The sequence below is a fragment of the Triturus cristatus genome, chromosome 2_1 (assembly GCF_964204655.1).
Source record: "Triturus cristatus chromosome 2_1, aTriCri1.1, whole genome shotgun sequence".
Classification (NCBI taxonomy): Eukaryota; Metazoa; Chordata; class Amphibia; order Caudata; family Salamandridae; genus Triturus; species Triturus cristatus.
Genome location: NC_140581.1, coordinates 890674107 through 890690907, shown reverse-complemented (window position 1 = coordinate 890690907; position 16801 = coordinate 890674107). Strand labels below are relative to the sequence as shown.

Here is a 16801-nt window from a genome sequence, read left to right as displayed (position 1 = left end):
ATTAACGGATTAAACTGAAAGCTACATATTTGGACTGTACATGATGAGAACGCTATGATTACATACATCAGAGACGATGATACATTTGGTTCACAAAAAGTGTGTGGTCAATTCACAAAAACAAACATACGAGTGGACATTTACATATGTGCAGTAGTCAGTAGAACCTTTACTATTGTGTATAGACTTCAGAGTAAAAGCAGTTCACAAAAGAAAGCAGAGATTAGGGACCAATGTGCCCATACATTCTCAGAGATGGTCATGCTCAGAATGGAAAGGGACTAGCAAACCCAACCTTAGAAATGAAGTGGCAGCATGAGTAAAGTAGCGGCACAGCTCATCAAGAAAAGCATGTTAATGCCGTTTAAGAAAATATTAGATTTTTTATGTAGCCATTTTCCCACACCAAAATATTGTTTTCTTAAAAAAAAAACATAACACATAATAAGGAGCATTTACATCGTTAATTTTAAAATCATATTCCACGTAAACATTTACTTCTGATTGAGAATATATTGCTTTTACAAAGTCAAAGCTTTTTTTTGAAGATGTATTTTTTGTGTACCAAATAATCCCTGCTTCATGCTTAAAACAATGCATCTGACGAACTGCAATGGGAAGGACTCCCTGGGATGTAACATGTTACAATAAACTGTCTGTAGCATGACGGATGTTTACTCCTTTAAAGCACACTGTATCCATACAAACACAAGCTCAAAGAGAGGCCAGCCTAAGAATGGGTTCAAAGATGTAGGGTTGCTTAAATCCAGTATTTATGGTAATCCATTTTGAAACTTGTCCATGAGGCCCAAGCAGGATCTTTATTTCATTTTTTATTGTCTTCAATTTTATTTTGGCTGTAATTTAGGTGTTCTTTATGTCATCTGTAACGGTTTAATTTGAAACAGAAAAGTTAATCAAATGTGTTTAGTTATGAGTTTTTTTTAACGGCCGGTATTTTTTTCTCTGAATAATAACTGCAGAACATCCATTCATATGCTGTTTCCACATCTTAAAAAGCCTTCCATCTTGTAGTTTCTTAGCATTACTATTGATGTTGAAATCAGAATATTTCATAGTAATTTTGTAATTGAAAACATTATTTGCATCCGTATTAACTTTCTGGAAAAAAATAGTATCGGTATCCAAATTTGTTGCACATAGGCTAAGTGCAATTTTCCTGTGGATTAACATGATTTCTTTCATGAATTTTACCAGAACAGGAATATAATGTAAGATAGCTCTTGGAGGCTCACATGGAGTCGAAATATACATGTACATACTCAAATGATGCAGAGAAGTCGTTCAGGCTAGAAGACATCTGAAAAACCTGAAAACTGAGTGAAACTACCAGAACCCGAACATTAGACAATCATTAATAATGCAAAACGTAAACTCAGACCTGTCCATGATAAAGCTTTCGATTTTTTATAAAATCTTGTAAAATTAGAACACAGCAGGCAGGTCTAGTGAGTATAGTTGCGCTCATTACCATCCATATATATATACAGATCAGTGCTGCATAGTAATATTCGCTGGGTGTTGAAGCAGTCATTGTAATCGCTACTGATTCTGCGCCTTGTATATTCTTTATTCCAGGTCATTACTGTGGATGGGTGTTCCCAGAGCACTCAAATGAGCTCAGAGCCGGCAGACTGCAGCTTCCAGTGTGATGAGGAAGAAGACCACAACAAGAATTTTCTTTCTGTAACCAACTTCAGCCAGCTCAGTAAGTATTTCTTTATTTAACAAAGGCATTGTTAATAAGTTCTAACATCACAAAATCAGTGATAGAATACTGTACAAAAAGCTTAAGAGTTAAAACAATGAATAATACACATAAGAGTAGGATTTTAGTTGCTGGAGTGGAAAAGCTAGTAAGTACCAAACACATCTCCACAGGCAGAGAATTTCAATAGGCACCAGCTAAGGAAGATACCGGATTCCACACTTTTGTTTTTGCTGCCCAGAGGCATCCAAGGCATTTGGATAGTATGGTTCTCTAATGTTCACACACCTGCAGTGATGCTAAATTTATAGACCCTGTATCATGGCTGATGAAGATGAGTCGTCTAATAGGTGTTGCTGGCTGGAACTGAAAGTTCGTGCAGCAAGTCACGGAACCCAACAAATCAGTCAAAACACAAAGTGGAAGACAGCTTTGAGCAGCGAGAGGAATACGGATGAGCTGTGGACCCCCTATTGATATTTCTGCATCAGTCTAAATTTAATGTAGTCAAGTACAGTAGTCATAGAGGAAGAACATTGCCTCCCTTACTACTGCTGCCATGACCTGCATCCATTATATGAAACCCACAAAATATACACCCAAAAAAACAGAAATAAATTAAAGAAAACAGTGGTCATCTAACTTACGACATTGCCGACACACATATGAATTACATAGTAAAAATATTACAAAAATATAAATAATACAAATATAAAATTAAACAAAATTGGTCGGATAACTTTAGATATTGATTTCTCATACAAATCACACTGTGAAAATATAAACTTTACAGATGCACATCCTTAGAAAATTACAGACATGTACATTGATAATGAATTACAAAAACACGACTCAAGTCACATCTTACACTGCTCCATACTTAAAGACACATTATAGCACTTACATAGCACAAACACACACACACACACACACACACGCGCACACGCACACACACACACACACACACACACACACACACACCCACACACACACACACACACACACACACCCCTTCCAGGGTATGTATGTCCTCTGAGTCATAATCTTTATCCGGTGTGTATTATCTTCATCAGGGTGGTGATGTCTATTCCACTATTTCCAGAGGCTGGTGATGCCTGTTCCATTATTAGTTTCACTTTGGAAATGTAAATGGCGTAACCGAAAATTTCTGGTCTCCTATGTAGAACTACATTTGGTGGATTTACACCTAGCAAGTATCTTGAAAGTTACTCGGAGTACCTTTAAGGTTGTAATTTTAGTTGTATGTCCTCAAGCTCTCATGTGAGGAGATGTGGATAACAACTCCTCCTACTAGGCGCAAATATGCACCTGAAAATGCAGAATTGCGTTTAGACAGAGGCCCATGCAAAGTAAATCTATGTGTACAGAAACTCTGGGCCTCATTTACAAGGAACTGACGCATCTGCATAGATGCATCAGTTTCCTTGCGCCAGAGCCAAATGTCCCTGCGCTACCAAGAATGCACTGTATTTACAATACAGTGCTCCATGGCGCAAGGATTAACAGAAGCGTCGGAAATTCTGACGCATCTGTTGGCACAAAAGTGATGCATTTCTGGAGTTGCTCATGAAAGTGACGCTACTCCAGCACTTCGCCACAACAGATAGGTGAGCCCCATTCAAAAAGCCCTGCGTCATTCCTTATGCCTGGTCTTAGCAGGCGTAGGGATTTTGACGCAGTGAAGGCGTAGAGTGACGCAGTGAAATGTAAATTTCACTGCGTCAGTTCTACATTACTTTTTGCGTGGGACTGCCCACCCCGCATACATTATACCTGATGCAGGTATAATGTGACTCAGGGCTTTACAACGTGACGCATCTCCCTAGACGCGTCACGATGTAAATGGGCAGCAATGTGGCGCATTGTTTACACTGCCGCTGCGTCACAAAAAGTGATGCAACAGCGGCGCAAAGGTGTCACAAGGGGCTTGTAAATCTGCCCCTCTGTGTGTAGAGTTACTATTTTGTATTAGACAAATAGTGTGGGAGCACTATATCAATTCAGCAGCAATTACATGCAGGTGCAGTTCATGGCTTTAGTAGGCCTTTCTCCTGTCTGTTCTTGCATTGCATAGTGGACTTCGCAGTCTTGTATGATAGAGTTCATCTTTTAAATCATCTTTGTATATATCCCTTGGGTCAGTATCTGATACCTGCTCATTTAGATCACTGGAGGAATTCTTACAGTTATTCCTTCTAATGCAATCCTTGATACGTATAGAACTATATTTCATCAGAAGAGTGTAGCAGTGCTGGTTTGAAAGCAGTCAAATTCTTACCGCAACATTCCTGTGCCTATTCAATGAGTGGCAGAAAAAGGCTAAAATTATGTATTCTAGGACACAGCTCATAATTATACACTTTTATAGGTGAAATTGATCCTTTGTATTTATGGATTTCTCAGCAGTTTGTCTTAAAAACTATACAAGTTAAAGCTTTCTAGATGTACGTCTGGGAAGGTCATGTGACATCTACTTCACCAGTGCCCAGTTATAAGTAAATTGTAACTCCACACTGTGAAAAGCCAGCCAGATATGAAAATGTATATTTTTCTTTAAATTTTCCCCGTGGACCAATCCCTTCCACTTCAATCACCGCTATGCTTGTAGGTGTACTTATATCATTTCCACCCTAGAAGGGATGTTACTTCTGCCCTTTTCTGTTGTAAATCTCCTACCATTTTCAGGGAGGGAAGGTGTTCAAGACCAGCTTGAGAATGAGAAACTTGTGTTTTGTGAGCGTTCACAAACTCTTGAGGCACACCATGCCTTTAAGTTCCCACTTCCCTCGCCTTATGCAATGTATCCATCTATGGGGTACAATTATACAGCAGTAAAGCCATTTACATCTGACAGTTATCCTTTTAACCTCTTCGCTGCGGCGCAAATTCCGCCGCAGCGCTCCCGCAGGGCTGACATTCCGATCGCGGGCGTGGTCATGACGTCTCCCGGCCGACGTCCGCTCACGCCCATCGTGACTCATGACGGCCGGGAGACGTCATGAGCATGGAAGAGGATAAAGTCGAGCATTCGAGACCTCTTGTTTAAACTTTAGTATATACTTATATTTGTATGTACTTTGTGGGCTCTAGAGATCAGCCCTAGGACTTGTCTTGTCTGCTTCCACTTAGGGACTTTTTTTCTGTTCAACTTCCTTGATAGAAAATGACCAGTAGAGGTCGGCTAAATACCAGAATTGCTTTCTGCTTGTTCAACTGCCTCTATTTAACTGTCTTGAAAGAAAACGACCAGTAAAGGTCAGCAAAATACCATAATTACTTTCTGCTTAGGAACTTTCTTTTTAAAACATTTCTGGCAACGGCCTCTATTTAACTTTCTTCTTGATAGATAACGACCATCAGAGGTCAGTAAAATACCAGAATCACTTTAACATTCTCTAGATTCCAGTCCACAGAAATTGTCTTCCACGAGCACACGTAGACAATAATATTTTTTTAAATCAGTGATATGACCACCGAAGTCGCTGATTTTATATTAAAAACAGAGCTTTGGGCTATACCATTTTCTGCTGAAAGGCAATATTTCTCTCTATGTGTTCCCATACCTGGTGTGTCACACAGTTTGGTGCTTACTTTTCCTTCATGGTAAAGAACAGTAGATGGTTCAGTACCCAGGCTAATGTGCTGCATAGCTAAATACATATAAGGTCCCAAAGGCGAGACCGATTGCATTGCAATTGCTTGTTTGGGAAAACTGTTAGAAGTAAATAGAGACATTTTTGTCATAAATATAAGTGTAGGGCCGTAAATGTTTTTGTGATTGAGCCCACTATATTTTTCTTTTTTTAGGATAATTAGTAAGCTGTCTGCAGTTTTTTGCTAAAGAATCTTTTGTTCAGGTTAAGTTTTAATAGTTGTCAAATGTTCTCCAATTAGTTTTAGATCAAAAAATCTATTCAGCCGCCAAGGTTTTCTAGTCTGCCTCATCTTTCTAAAGTAGAAATCACATATACCGTCCCCAGGTGTTTCAGCCAAGTGGTTATCACTGGGGCGAGTGTAATGGGATTCATTATCATTTAACAGATGTCTCAGAGAAGCTCTGACGCTCTTATTTTATTGAGCAGCCAAGGAAATCAGTGGTAGTACCTGATATATCATCTGCCAACATCCCCCATAATGTCAAGGGCACTGTGGCACCCCAGCTAAAGTTGTGCTATACTGCGACTAACAAAAATAGACATACATAGTTGCATTGCATATCCTCAACCAAAATATTGTCTGGATTAAATCCAGAATATGTCTTGTCACATCAGAGACTGCAGTCTTTTTCAAGAACTGAGGTCTGGCAGCCTAAGCTATTGCTACATATCCCAGGCTGTTTCGTTTGCCCTGGTGCTGGCGAGAAATAGCAAAGAGTAGTTCTGGTGTTATTAGCATAAAGCTACACAAATTGTCTCTAGGCCTTAGGATATGTCCCAGCATTAAGATTTTTTTTAAAGTATGTCTCTAAAAACACTTTCAATGTTAAGGTAAGTCAAATATTCTTTTTTCAGATTTCTTTCTTCTATGTGACACTAAAACACCATGCAATGCTTGATTTCTATCTTCGTCTACACGTTTCACCTATCAGTAAGTAAAATGCTTATAGTGATGTTCATATTTGTGCAAAGCCAACTGTAGTTCTTTTGGAGAAACATTAAACAAATGGCCCCATCTAGGCCTTTTATTGCCTTAACAAGTGAAGAGAGAGCATTTCCCAGACATATCCTCCTCTACTGCTATCCGATAAAGGCTTCTTGCTGCAGATTACTTACCTTAGAATATTCCCCAGGTGTCAGACTTGTTACACTAAGGCAGGGGTCTTCAATCTGTGGGGCGCGACCCCCAGGAGGGCCATGGAGTCATAAAAAGGGGGTTGCGCACTTCTTCTTGGAACTGGAATCTAAAACGCTCCTTTATTTTTACGCCACCCCCCTTTTCCCCACTGCTGTCTTTGGGATTCCTCTGCTCTGCCCTTGCTGTTAGCTGTTGCCTTCTCTGACATCCGTTCATCCTGCTGGCTTGAGGAAAGTACACATAGGCCATCCCGGGCTCGGGGTTGGTGAGAGGCAGGGAGAGGAGGGGAGGCAGTCACACTCCCACCTGCTCCAATGTAAGGAACAATCTTTTAAAACTAAGATGGGTTTCTTTAAAGACAAAACTAGCCATTCTTAACAAAACCCAAGGACCAGATCCCAGAGGTAAATGCACTGACTATGTGCAAATGGAAATCCCTGTGTAGCTCACGCTTCTCTGTGTGCTTACTTCCCGTGAGTGTGGATGCGGAGACTTACTGTTATCAATTACCACAATCAGCTCAGTTCTTCCCGACCACTGCGTACGCACCTTAAAACCCCACTATGCACTGTCCTTGTGGAATCTACCAAGCCAGTTCAATTTGGTAAATATCATGAGTTTCACTTACTGTTATTTGTTATTCGACTTTTATTGCAAAGTTGTCCTGCATTCTTTTAAATTTGACACTTCCATCTGTGCTTTAAAGTTCCCTAGGGAGGCAGTCACATTCCCACCTGCACCACCGGAAGGAACAATCTTTTGAAACAAAAAGTTTTTTTAAAGTCAAAACTAGCCATTCTTCACAAAACTCAATCATGTGTTGTTATTTTCATTGAGTAGTCAACACATGAAATAAGTAGAATCCAACCAGAGGCGTCACATGTCGTGTGCACTCGGACCCAAGCTCTCAGGGGGCTTGGGTGTGGTGCAGGCTGCAGGTGCTCTTCCCCCTTTAGAAATGGCATTGCCATCATGCAGCTGACAAAAAGGTGGAGTGGTTGGTGGGGGCCGGGGGCAGGGGGTATAACACTGAAGGGGAAGAGCCTGGACACACAAGACACTGTCTGTGTGTGAGTATTTGGTATTGAGAGACTGTGCAAACATACTTTATCTGAAAGATGTGGGATGGGAGATGGGGGTATGCAAGGCCGGTTGGAAGGTACGGAGAGCGGTATGGAGCCAGTGGTGAGAGGCGGGATGTGGGTGTGAGGGAACTGGAGAGAAGGGGTGGATGATGTGAGGGAAGTGAGGAGAGGCAAGTGAGAGATGTGGAAGAGTGGGAGGGGTGAGAGGGGACAATGTGAGAGTTGAGGAGAGATGAGTGTGAGAGGAGACGGGATGAGAGGAGACAGCTGAGAGGTGCGGAGGGCGGCAAGGGAGTCAGAGAATTCGATTTAAGGGGTCGGGGATGAGGAGAAATGGGAAGTGGTGAAGGAAGTGCAGAAACACAAGGGGAGAGGTGAGTGTGAGAGAAAGGTGAAGACAGAGAGGAGGGCTACTATTAAACTGTGAAATAAGATAGCCTAGAGGATATCTGTGAGGTAAAAAGAGAATTTGATGCGACATGGATGAGGGAGAGCAGCGATAGGGGAATAGAGGGAGTACTGGAGTGGGTGCCGAGGTGACAGTAAAGAGGGATGTTGTTTCAAGAATGTGTGCAAGAACAAAGGGGAGATGGGAATGATGAATGGGGATTGGAGAAGTGTGAGATACAAATAGATAAGACAGACATTTTAAGGGAGAGACTTGAGATGAATGAGGAGGGTTGAGAGAGGAGACCGGCCAGGGAGGCCACGAGATAAATGAGATTGACTGTTAGAGATGAGGGGATTGAAAAGACAACAGCAAGAGGTGATTAAAGGAGAAGTGACAGGTTGAATGGGGAGAGTTCAGAAGTTGTAAAAAGGGGTGAAAGAAAATGGCCTGAAAAGGGAAGAGAGGGATCCGGGGTTGAGAGAGCTGCGGGGGATAGAAGAGATGGGGTGGGAGGAAAGAGATGTGTGGGTGAACTACTTAACTCAGCAAAAGACCGTCTGGATTTTAAGGGAACCCCACTGCTCTCTGCCAGGGCCAGGTGAGCTTATAATGTTGCAACACTGCGGAGTGGAAGGCCCTTCACAAAGAATGACTAGACATCTTTATGTTGTTTATTGCTGTAATTTGGTTAAAAACTGGTAATGATGAGGTGAAATCTTTGCCCAGTGTTACTATGTGTAAAAAATGCCAATGCCACAGCACATAGCATTATTTAATTTTTTTGACCACAACTTAATCAACCCTGCCACATAATTTGGTCTTCCCCTGCCTCATAATTCCAGTAGCCCTGCCTTTAGGGCAGGCTGGCAGTGCCCAAAGGGATGGTCAGTCAGATCAGTGTGTGGGCTTTTTTGTTTTGCAGCTTGCTTGCCTGTTTTATGGTCTGGTGGACTGTTTTTACTGTTGACTTCTGTGCTATGACAACAAATATTGTCTGCAGTCTCCCATACCTTGCAAAATACCTATACAGCTCGGCTTTTACAAGTTTGAAACTGAGGCATAATTTGGTCCTTCCGTTGCCGCATAATTCCAGTAGCCCTTCCTATAGGGCAGTCTGGCAGTGGCCAAAGGGGTGGCCAGGCAGGTGAGTGAGTGGGCTTTTTATTGGCTGCTTGCTGGCCAGTTTTATGGTCTGGTGGACAGTTTTTACTGTTGATTTCTGTGTCGCTAGCATGTGACCAGTCACCCACAAACCTTTGACTTGCTAAACACTGTTCAATATTTCCCCACTGTAAAAATTATTTGCCGTGCAAACTGGGGGTGTTTATGGTTGTCTATGATGAGGAGTACCAAGACCTAGAGATGTTTGTCAGGAGGGGGTCCTTACATTTGAAAATTGTGACAGGGGGTCTCGGCATCCAAAAGTTTGAAGACCTCTGCACCAAGGTTTTGGTGAGGAGTAGTGAGGAGTACCCCTTCACGCCAGTAGGTGTTATTCCGTTCTGCATGGCGTCATATCGTCCATGGCAGAAGGGATGTGTACGGCAACTAAATATGTACCACCCCAGCGTGCTGACGTCAGTTATTTTCTTCCACTGCAGTCAGCGCAGATCGAGAGAAGATCTGCCCCCGTCTTTTTTGACTGACCTTTTTCTACTTTTTGTCAAAGATTTTTTCGAGACTTTGTCTCCTGGTTTGAAGGATGTCTACCAGTAAGGCAGGTTTTAAGCCATGCAGCACCTGTCATCATCAGGTATTGGTGAAGGACCTGCATTCGTTTTGTTTCTGGTATGTTGGGCATGACCACGACGCCAAGACATGCAAGGATTGCCTTGCCATGCATCCTAAGATGCTGAGGGAATGATCCCTCAAGCTCCTCACCACCCGACGTTGATTGTCTCCGCAACACTCCAGGTGTAAGTCGCAATGAAGGTTCTGAGATCATTTGTAGAGTTGTAGGAGGCAATCGTCATCCCACTTCAAATTGTTGGGGAAGTGAGGGAAGTCCCACAAAAAGAAGAAGTCGAAGAGATGTTTGACTTCACCACGCAAGTCTTTGAATGAATCGCAGGGCCGTTGGCACTCGAGACCTCGCTCTGTGTTTGATTCTGGGACGTCTCTGCTCCTTCCTGAGTTGCAGGGAGCTGCAGCGACCCCTGCCTAACTAAAGGGATTTTATTAGGCCATTCACCCCATTTTTGGGCAGCTTGACCACTCTGTAGTGCCCTCGGGCCCCACAGGTCTGGGCACGTCCGCTGCTGGTCTCCCCCCCGGTGGGTTTTCCCTAGGTGCCAGTCGAACCCCAGGGATCCAGTGACAGATGCGGAGTGGTGCCGGTCTAGCGACCTCAATCTTCCCCAGGGCCGACGCTCCGGCACCACCTATGCCCAGCAGTGGCGGCACCCCATCATCATTCCCGACTCTGATACAGAGCCGGACAAGCGTCGTCAGATGCAGACTCCAGCACTGACTGGGGGCAGATTCCCCATACTGGTGCCAGTGCCTTATTTCTATGACAGGCCTGGATTGGGTGATGATTGAGAGAGGCCTGCGGACTCTTATGGATACCAGTCTTTAGAAGATTCTGAGGACAACTGGTATGAGGATCTTGGTGTATGCTAGTGGACTTGATAACACCCCAAACACTGGCCTGGTCTCTATCCCTACTGTGGCTACGGAGGAGGGTGCCTCTTATGCAATGGTGGTGCAGAGAGCTGCTGAAGTCCTGGACCTTATGCTGCCCTCAGTGGCAGTCAATACAAATGTTTTGACAGAGGTGCCTCAGCCAGGAGTAGCCCCCACCAAACCATCACTCCCAATCAATGAAGCCCTTACCAACGTCCTACGTCTGGCCTGGTGCAAGCCCGGCACAGGGGCTTCTGTTCATAGGCAAATTGCCCGCCGCCACTGCCCCTCCCCAGGGGACCCAAGTTTCCTCTCTTGGCACCCTACTGCGGAGAGCTTGGTGGTCCAAGCCTCCACCTCCAAAGTCAACACTGGTGCATTCACTACCACGCCACTGGACAGGGAATCCTAAAGGCTGGATACCTTTGGGAAGAGAATGTTCTCTTCCAAAAGCCTGGCATTACGGTTGGTGAACACCGTGATCCTTTTGGGATGATACTCCTATACCATCTGGGAATCTGTTGCGCAAGTGCTGTCCTTGGTCTCATAGGAGGCCCGAGTTATATTCTCTCAAGCAATTGCTGATGGGAGGGATGCAGTCAAGTTCACCATCAGATGTGGGTTAGACACAACAGAATCACTGGGCAGAGTGATTTCATCGTCGGTGGCCCTTAGGCGTAACCACTGGCTTTTCAGGGGCTGTCCAGGCCGTGCTCACGGATATGCCCTTTGATGACTCCCGTCTGTTTGAAGAGAAGGAGGATTCAGAGCTGGAGCGCTTTAAGAAAAGCAGAGCTGCTGTCAGGTCCTTGGGCCTTGCCAAGGCCCCTCACCAACCCCAGTCTGCCTTCTGCCCCTTTCGTGTCTGCAGAAGGGGCTTTCAACAACTACTTTACATGCACACCTACCCTGGCCAAATATTTGCACATGCTTTTCATGGCAGAGGATGTGGTTCCCTCAGACTACTTTGGACAGGTAGCCAGAAGTCAAGCGAGTCCACCACCCCCTGGCAGCTGCAGCCTCCATACTCCTTTAGATTGCCTTCAACCATCATGGGCATCCAGTGGGAGGCAGGATACACCATTACCTGCACCACTGGAATTCAATAACATTCGACCATTGGGTTTTGCAGATCGTCCAAACGGGCTACTCCCTCCCCCTTGTGACAACCCCTCCAACCTTGCCTACTACATAAGACACGCTGACAGAGGATCACCTCTCCTTGATCTGTCAGGAAGTGTTAGCTCTCTTGGCCAAGGGAGCTATAGAGAAGGTGCCGGCATCAAAAGTAAGTTTTGCTTCCTATTCTGCTACTTTCTGCTGCTCAAGAAGGTCAGAGGATCTCATCCATTCTAGACCTGTCCCAGACCCCCCAGGATATAGCGGCATGGATTAGCAAATTTAGCGGCACAAATATGGAAATTTAGCTGCAATTTTGCGGCGTTTTATTTTGCAGTTTTTTCTACAACAAACACAGATATCTTTGTTTTTTGAGTTATTTAACAACATGAAGCTATGTATATTTGGTTTATTTACAATGTAGACACTTTTGTCTTCAAGACTACATATAGGACATAAACCTGTTAATGAATAAATGCCCACGGAACCTGTATGCAGCGGGCCCCGGCAGAAATGTCACCCGAGGGCCCGCCGCACACTGGGCACGCGGCGGGCCCCCAACAAACTTTTTTTTTTAAAAATGCCCCCCCATGGGCCCGCCGCATGCTCTGTGTGCGGCGGGCCCCCCACAAACTTTTTTTTTTGTAAAAATGGCAGCCGGGGCCCGCCGCGTGCCGTGTGTGCAGGGGGGCCTGGCAGAAATGTCACCCGAGGGCCTGCCGCACACTGGGCACGCGGCGAGCCCCCAACAAACTTTTTTTGGGGTAAAATGCCCCCCCGAGGGCCCGCCGCGAGCCCTGTGTGCAGCGGGCCCCGGCAGAAATGCCACCTGAGGGCCCGCCGCACACTGGGCACGCGGCGGGCCCCCAACAAAACGATGTTTTTTAACAAATTCCCCTCGAGGGCCCGCCGCGTGCCCTGTGTGCGGCGAGCCCTCAACAAACTTTTTTTTACAAAAAAAAGGCAGCCGGGGCCCACCGCGTGCCCTGTGTGCAGCGGGCCCAGGCAGAAATGCCACCCGAGGGCCCGCCGCACACTGGGCAAGCGGCGGGCCCCCAACAATTCCAGCCAGCAGCACAGCAGCTTACCTGGGCCTCCCGCCGCACCGACGATCCACCAACGATGATGCCTACAATGATGCTCCAGCCGCTCCAGCCAGGTGAGTCAGCAGCAGAATGGAAGAAAGAACAGCACAGCAGGGCAGGTGAGTGTAGATAAACATCACCTCGCCTGCCTGCTGTGAGGGCCCCCCCTTCTATTGGCCCCGTGGCAAGAGCCACTGAGCCAATAGAAGGGCGGGTCTGGATGCCTGGATTTCGCGGGCACTTTTGTAAAAATCGCGGCATTTTTACAAAAGTGCTGATTTCCCGATTTTTTTGCAAATTGCGAAATTGCGAAATCCTGGAGGATCTGCCTTTACCTTTCTTAAAAAGGAGAAATTCAAGATGCTCACGTTTGCAGAAGTCCTTTCTGCTCTGGACCCAGGAGACTGGATAGTATTGTTGGACTTGCAGGATGCATATTTTCACATCCCCGCCCTGCTTGCCCACAGACATTACCTGAGGTTCACAGTTTGCGAGGAGCACTTTCAGTTTGGTGTGCACCCCTTTGGCCTTACCAGTGCCCATTGGGTGTGCATGAAATTGATGGTGTTGGTCTCAGCTCATCTACGGAGGTCAGGGGTTTCAGTGTTTCCCTACCATGACGATTGGGTGTTGAAGGCAAGCTCACCACAGGCATTCGTCTCCCACCTCCAGATTCCGGCGAACCTTTTGCATTCGCTGCGGTTCACTGTCAACATGCTGAAGTCACACCTGACTCTCTCTTAGATGTTCCCTTTCAACAGAGCTGTTTTGGATATTGTGCAATTTCGGGCTTATACTCCCGGACAACGAGTCCAGGATATTCAGGCTTTGATACCAATGTTTCCATCCGGGATTTTGGTGAGACTGACTCTGAGGCTGCTGGACCTCATGGCCTCCTGCATCCTGCTAGTAACACATTCCTGCTGGCATATGAAGGCTCTGCATTGGGACCTGAAGTTCCAGCTGCTGCTGCATCAGGGGAATGTCTCTGACATGATCCAGATCTCTGAGGGAACTGCAAAAGACCTGCAGTGGTGGCTAACAAACTGCAAATTGGTAAGTGGCAGTCCCTCCATGCTTCCCCAACCAAAGCTGACTGTGTTGATAGAAGTGTCACTCCTAGGCTGGGGTTGTCATCTGGGAGAGGTGAGGATCAGAGGACTGTGGTCTCCTGCAGAATCAATCTACTGGAGCTTCGGGTGAACAATGTGGCATTTAGAGCCTTTCTTCCTTTAATCATGGGAAGATTGGTACAGGTGTTGAAGGACAAACCCCCCGCCATGTGGTCTTGCAACAAACAGGATAGTGTAAGTTCAAGGATCCTTTGTCAAGAGGTCTTGCACCACTGAACTTGGCTGGAACACAAGGACATATCTCAGATGGTTTAACACATGGTGTGCTCTCTGAAAACTTGATCACTGATGCCATCTCCATCTGGAGGTGATGCAAGGTCTCTTCCAAAAGTGGGCAGAGCCTTGGTTAGATCCGTTCCCCTCCGTCGAGCACGTGCAATGCCAGCAGTTTTGTGCACTGGAATTTCCAAGGTGGCTCTTGCTCTGATATGCTTTGCGTCTCTAGTGGAGCCCCTGCTTCCTGTGCGCCTTTCTGCCTATACCACTTCTGTCCAGAGTTCTGAAAAAGATCAGGAACGACTGGGTCCAAGTCATTCTTGTAGCTTCTGATTGGGCACAGAGAGTCTGGTATCCGGAGCTTTTGAGCATAAGCACGTGTCCTCCTAGGGAGGATCTTTTGTTGCAGCAGCAGGGCAGGGTTCTGCACCTGAACCTGAACCTGAAAACGCTTTACCTTCATGGATGAAGATTGAGTGAAAACAGTTGACAGCTTTCGACCTTCTGCGAGAAATCTACAGTGTTACCTTGGCAGCCAGGCATCCCTCCATCAAAATGGTATATGCCTGCCATTGGAGCAAGTTCATAGTATGCTGTAAAAATAAAAAAGTTGACCCTCCGGCTGCACCCTTTTCACAGGATCTTTGGGTTAATCTTATCCTTGCCCTGCAGGACTCTACTTTGGGCACATTGACGAGTTATTTGTCTACCATCTTGCCATTTAGGCGGTTGTCAGATCAGCCATCCCTTTTGAAATCCACAGCTGTAAATAAGGTTCTGAAAGGTCTTCGACGTATGTTCCCATCAGCACCTTTCATTATGCCACAGTGGGACCTCAACCTTGTTCTCACATTTTTGATGTGTGCTACCTTTGAGCCACTATATAACTGCTCTCTCAGCCTTTTTACCATAAAAACGGCCTTCTTAGTGGCAATACCATCTGCCCAAAGGTTCAGTGAGCTACAGGCACTGACAACACATCCTCCATACCTCAACATCTACCCAGACACACTGAGCCTGAGACAGCCTGATCCTTTTTTACCGAAGGTGGTCACGCCCTTTCACATAAGCCAGTCTATCACTCTGCCTACCTTCTACACTCCACCTCACCCCTCTAAAGAAGAGGAGAGACTCTATCGGCTAGACCCAAAAAGAGTGTTGTCATTTTACCTTGACCTCACAAAATCTTTCAAGGTGGATGATCAACTCTTCGTGTGGTACGCTGAAGCAAAGAAAGGAAAGATGGTGCAGAAATGGACCTTCTCACAATGGATAGTGCTCTGCATCAAGATCTACTATGCATTGGCAAGAAACAAACCTCCTGAAGGCTTCCAAGGTTATTCCACCAGAACTAAGGCTGTGACCACTGCGTTAACTCACAGAGTTCCTGTCCTGAATATCTGTCAGACAGCAACATGGGCTTCCTTGCACAAGTTCACAAAGCATTACTACTTGGACAGTCACGTCTGGTGTGATGGGCATTACAACCATTCAGTCCTACAGGACTTTCTAGTATAATCTATATAGCAGACCTTCCTCTGGGGAGTTATTGCTTGGGTATCTATTCTAGAGTAAGGAATCTGCAGTTAGAAGCCCACATCAGATGAACAAGTTACTTAGCTTTGGTAACGCCGTATCTATTAAAGTCTCTAGCCGCAGATCCTTACCAACCCAGCCATCCGACCTGCTCTGTGAACGGACTTTAGCCTTCTCCTGTCCCTATATTAATGCACCAGTGGTCAGTGATCCTCGTAGCTCTATGCTTCTGTTGTGAAAAGTTATGAAAAGAAACTGATGTCAGCACGCTGGGGTGGCGCCTTTATAGGCACTGTGCACGTCACTTCCTGAGTGGACGACATCATGTGGAGCCAAACAACACCACCTATTAGTACACAGGGGTTCTGCTCAACAATGCATTTCTGGATACAGCCTGATGCCTGGGGAATATTTTAAGGTACGGAATCTGCGGCCAGATAGAGTCTCTACCAGCTAAGATGTTACTGACAGTAAGTAACTTGTTCTGCAAGTGCCCAGTATGATGGGTTTGGGTGGGGGGTAAAGATAAATGGAAAGGTTTTCAGATTTGTGGGAAATTTATAGAAAACTGTTTTACATTAGCTTATTTGAATCCCAGACATAAATATTGCACCCTGAACTAAGTTTCATTGTCTTAAATGATAACGAAGAATGCTTTTAAGTACTAAAGAAGCTCTTTGGGCTAAGTCATAACAAAAATGTAAGGAATGGATTATAATTTTTCTTTATTAATGATTTATTAATTAAAAATATATATATTATTTTTATCTTTGCAGGTTTAGAACGTATAAGTTACTTGCATCAGCACCTGAAGAGTCAAGAAATTGAAAGGCAGCTGGTACAAACCAGTGACTACTTGAGACATTCCAGAGAGGTGAGGGTTGGGAAAACTGTATTGTCATGACTACTTTAAAATCACCTTGTATTTTTTTAATTATTTATCTGAAATCAAGTATATAAATCAAAGATGTGCATATTCTGCAAATCTGAGATACCTTAATTTGTTTTAAGTGTTTACAGAATGTGAGGTATTTCTAATGTGTCCTCAATTGTCCAGCTTTTTCACA

At 45.0% G+C, this 16801-nt stretch overlaps 1 protein-coding gene across 3 annotated transcripts in view; it reads left to right on the top strand.

Moving 5' to 3' along the window:
• Positions 1-16801, top strand: part of TRPM6 (transient receptor potential cation channel subfamily M member 6) — a 671614-nt gene that overhangs the window by 526006 nt on the left and 128807 nt on the right. For all 3 annotated transcript variants that reach the window (XM_085633062.1, XM_085633061.1, XM_085633064.1), the window contains 2 exons: positions 1600-1729; positions 16511-16608. In XM_085633062.1, coding sequence (XP_085489188.1) covers positions 1600-1729; positions 16511-16608 — 228 coding nt within the window. The remainder of the gene's footprint in view (positions 1-1599; positions 1730-16510; positions 16609-16801) is intronic.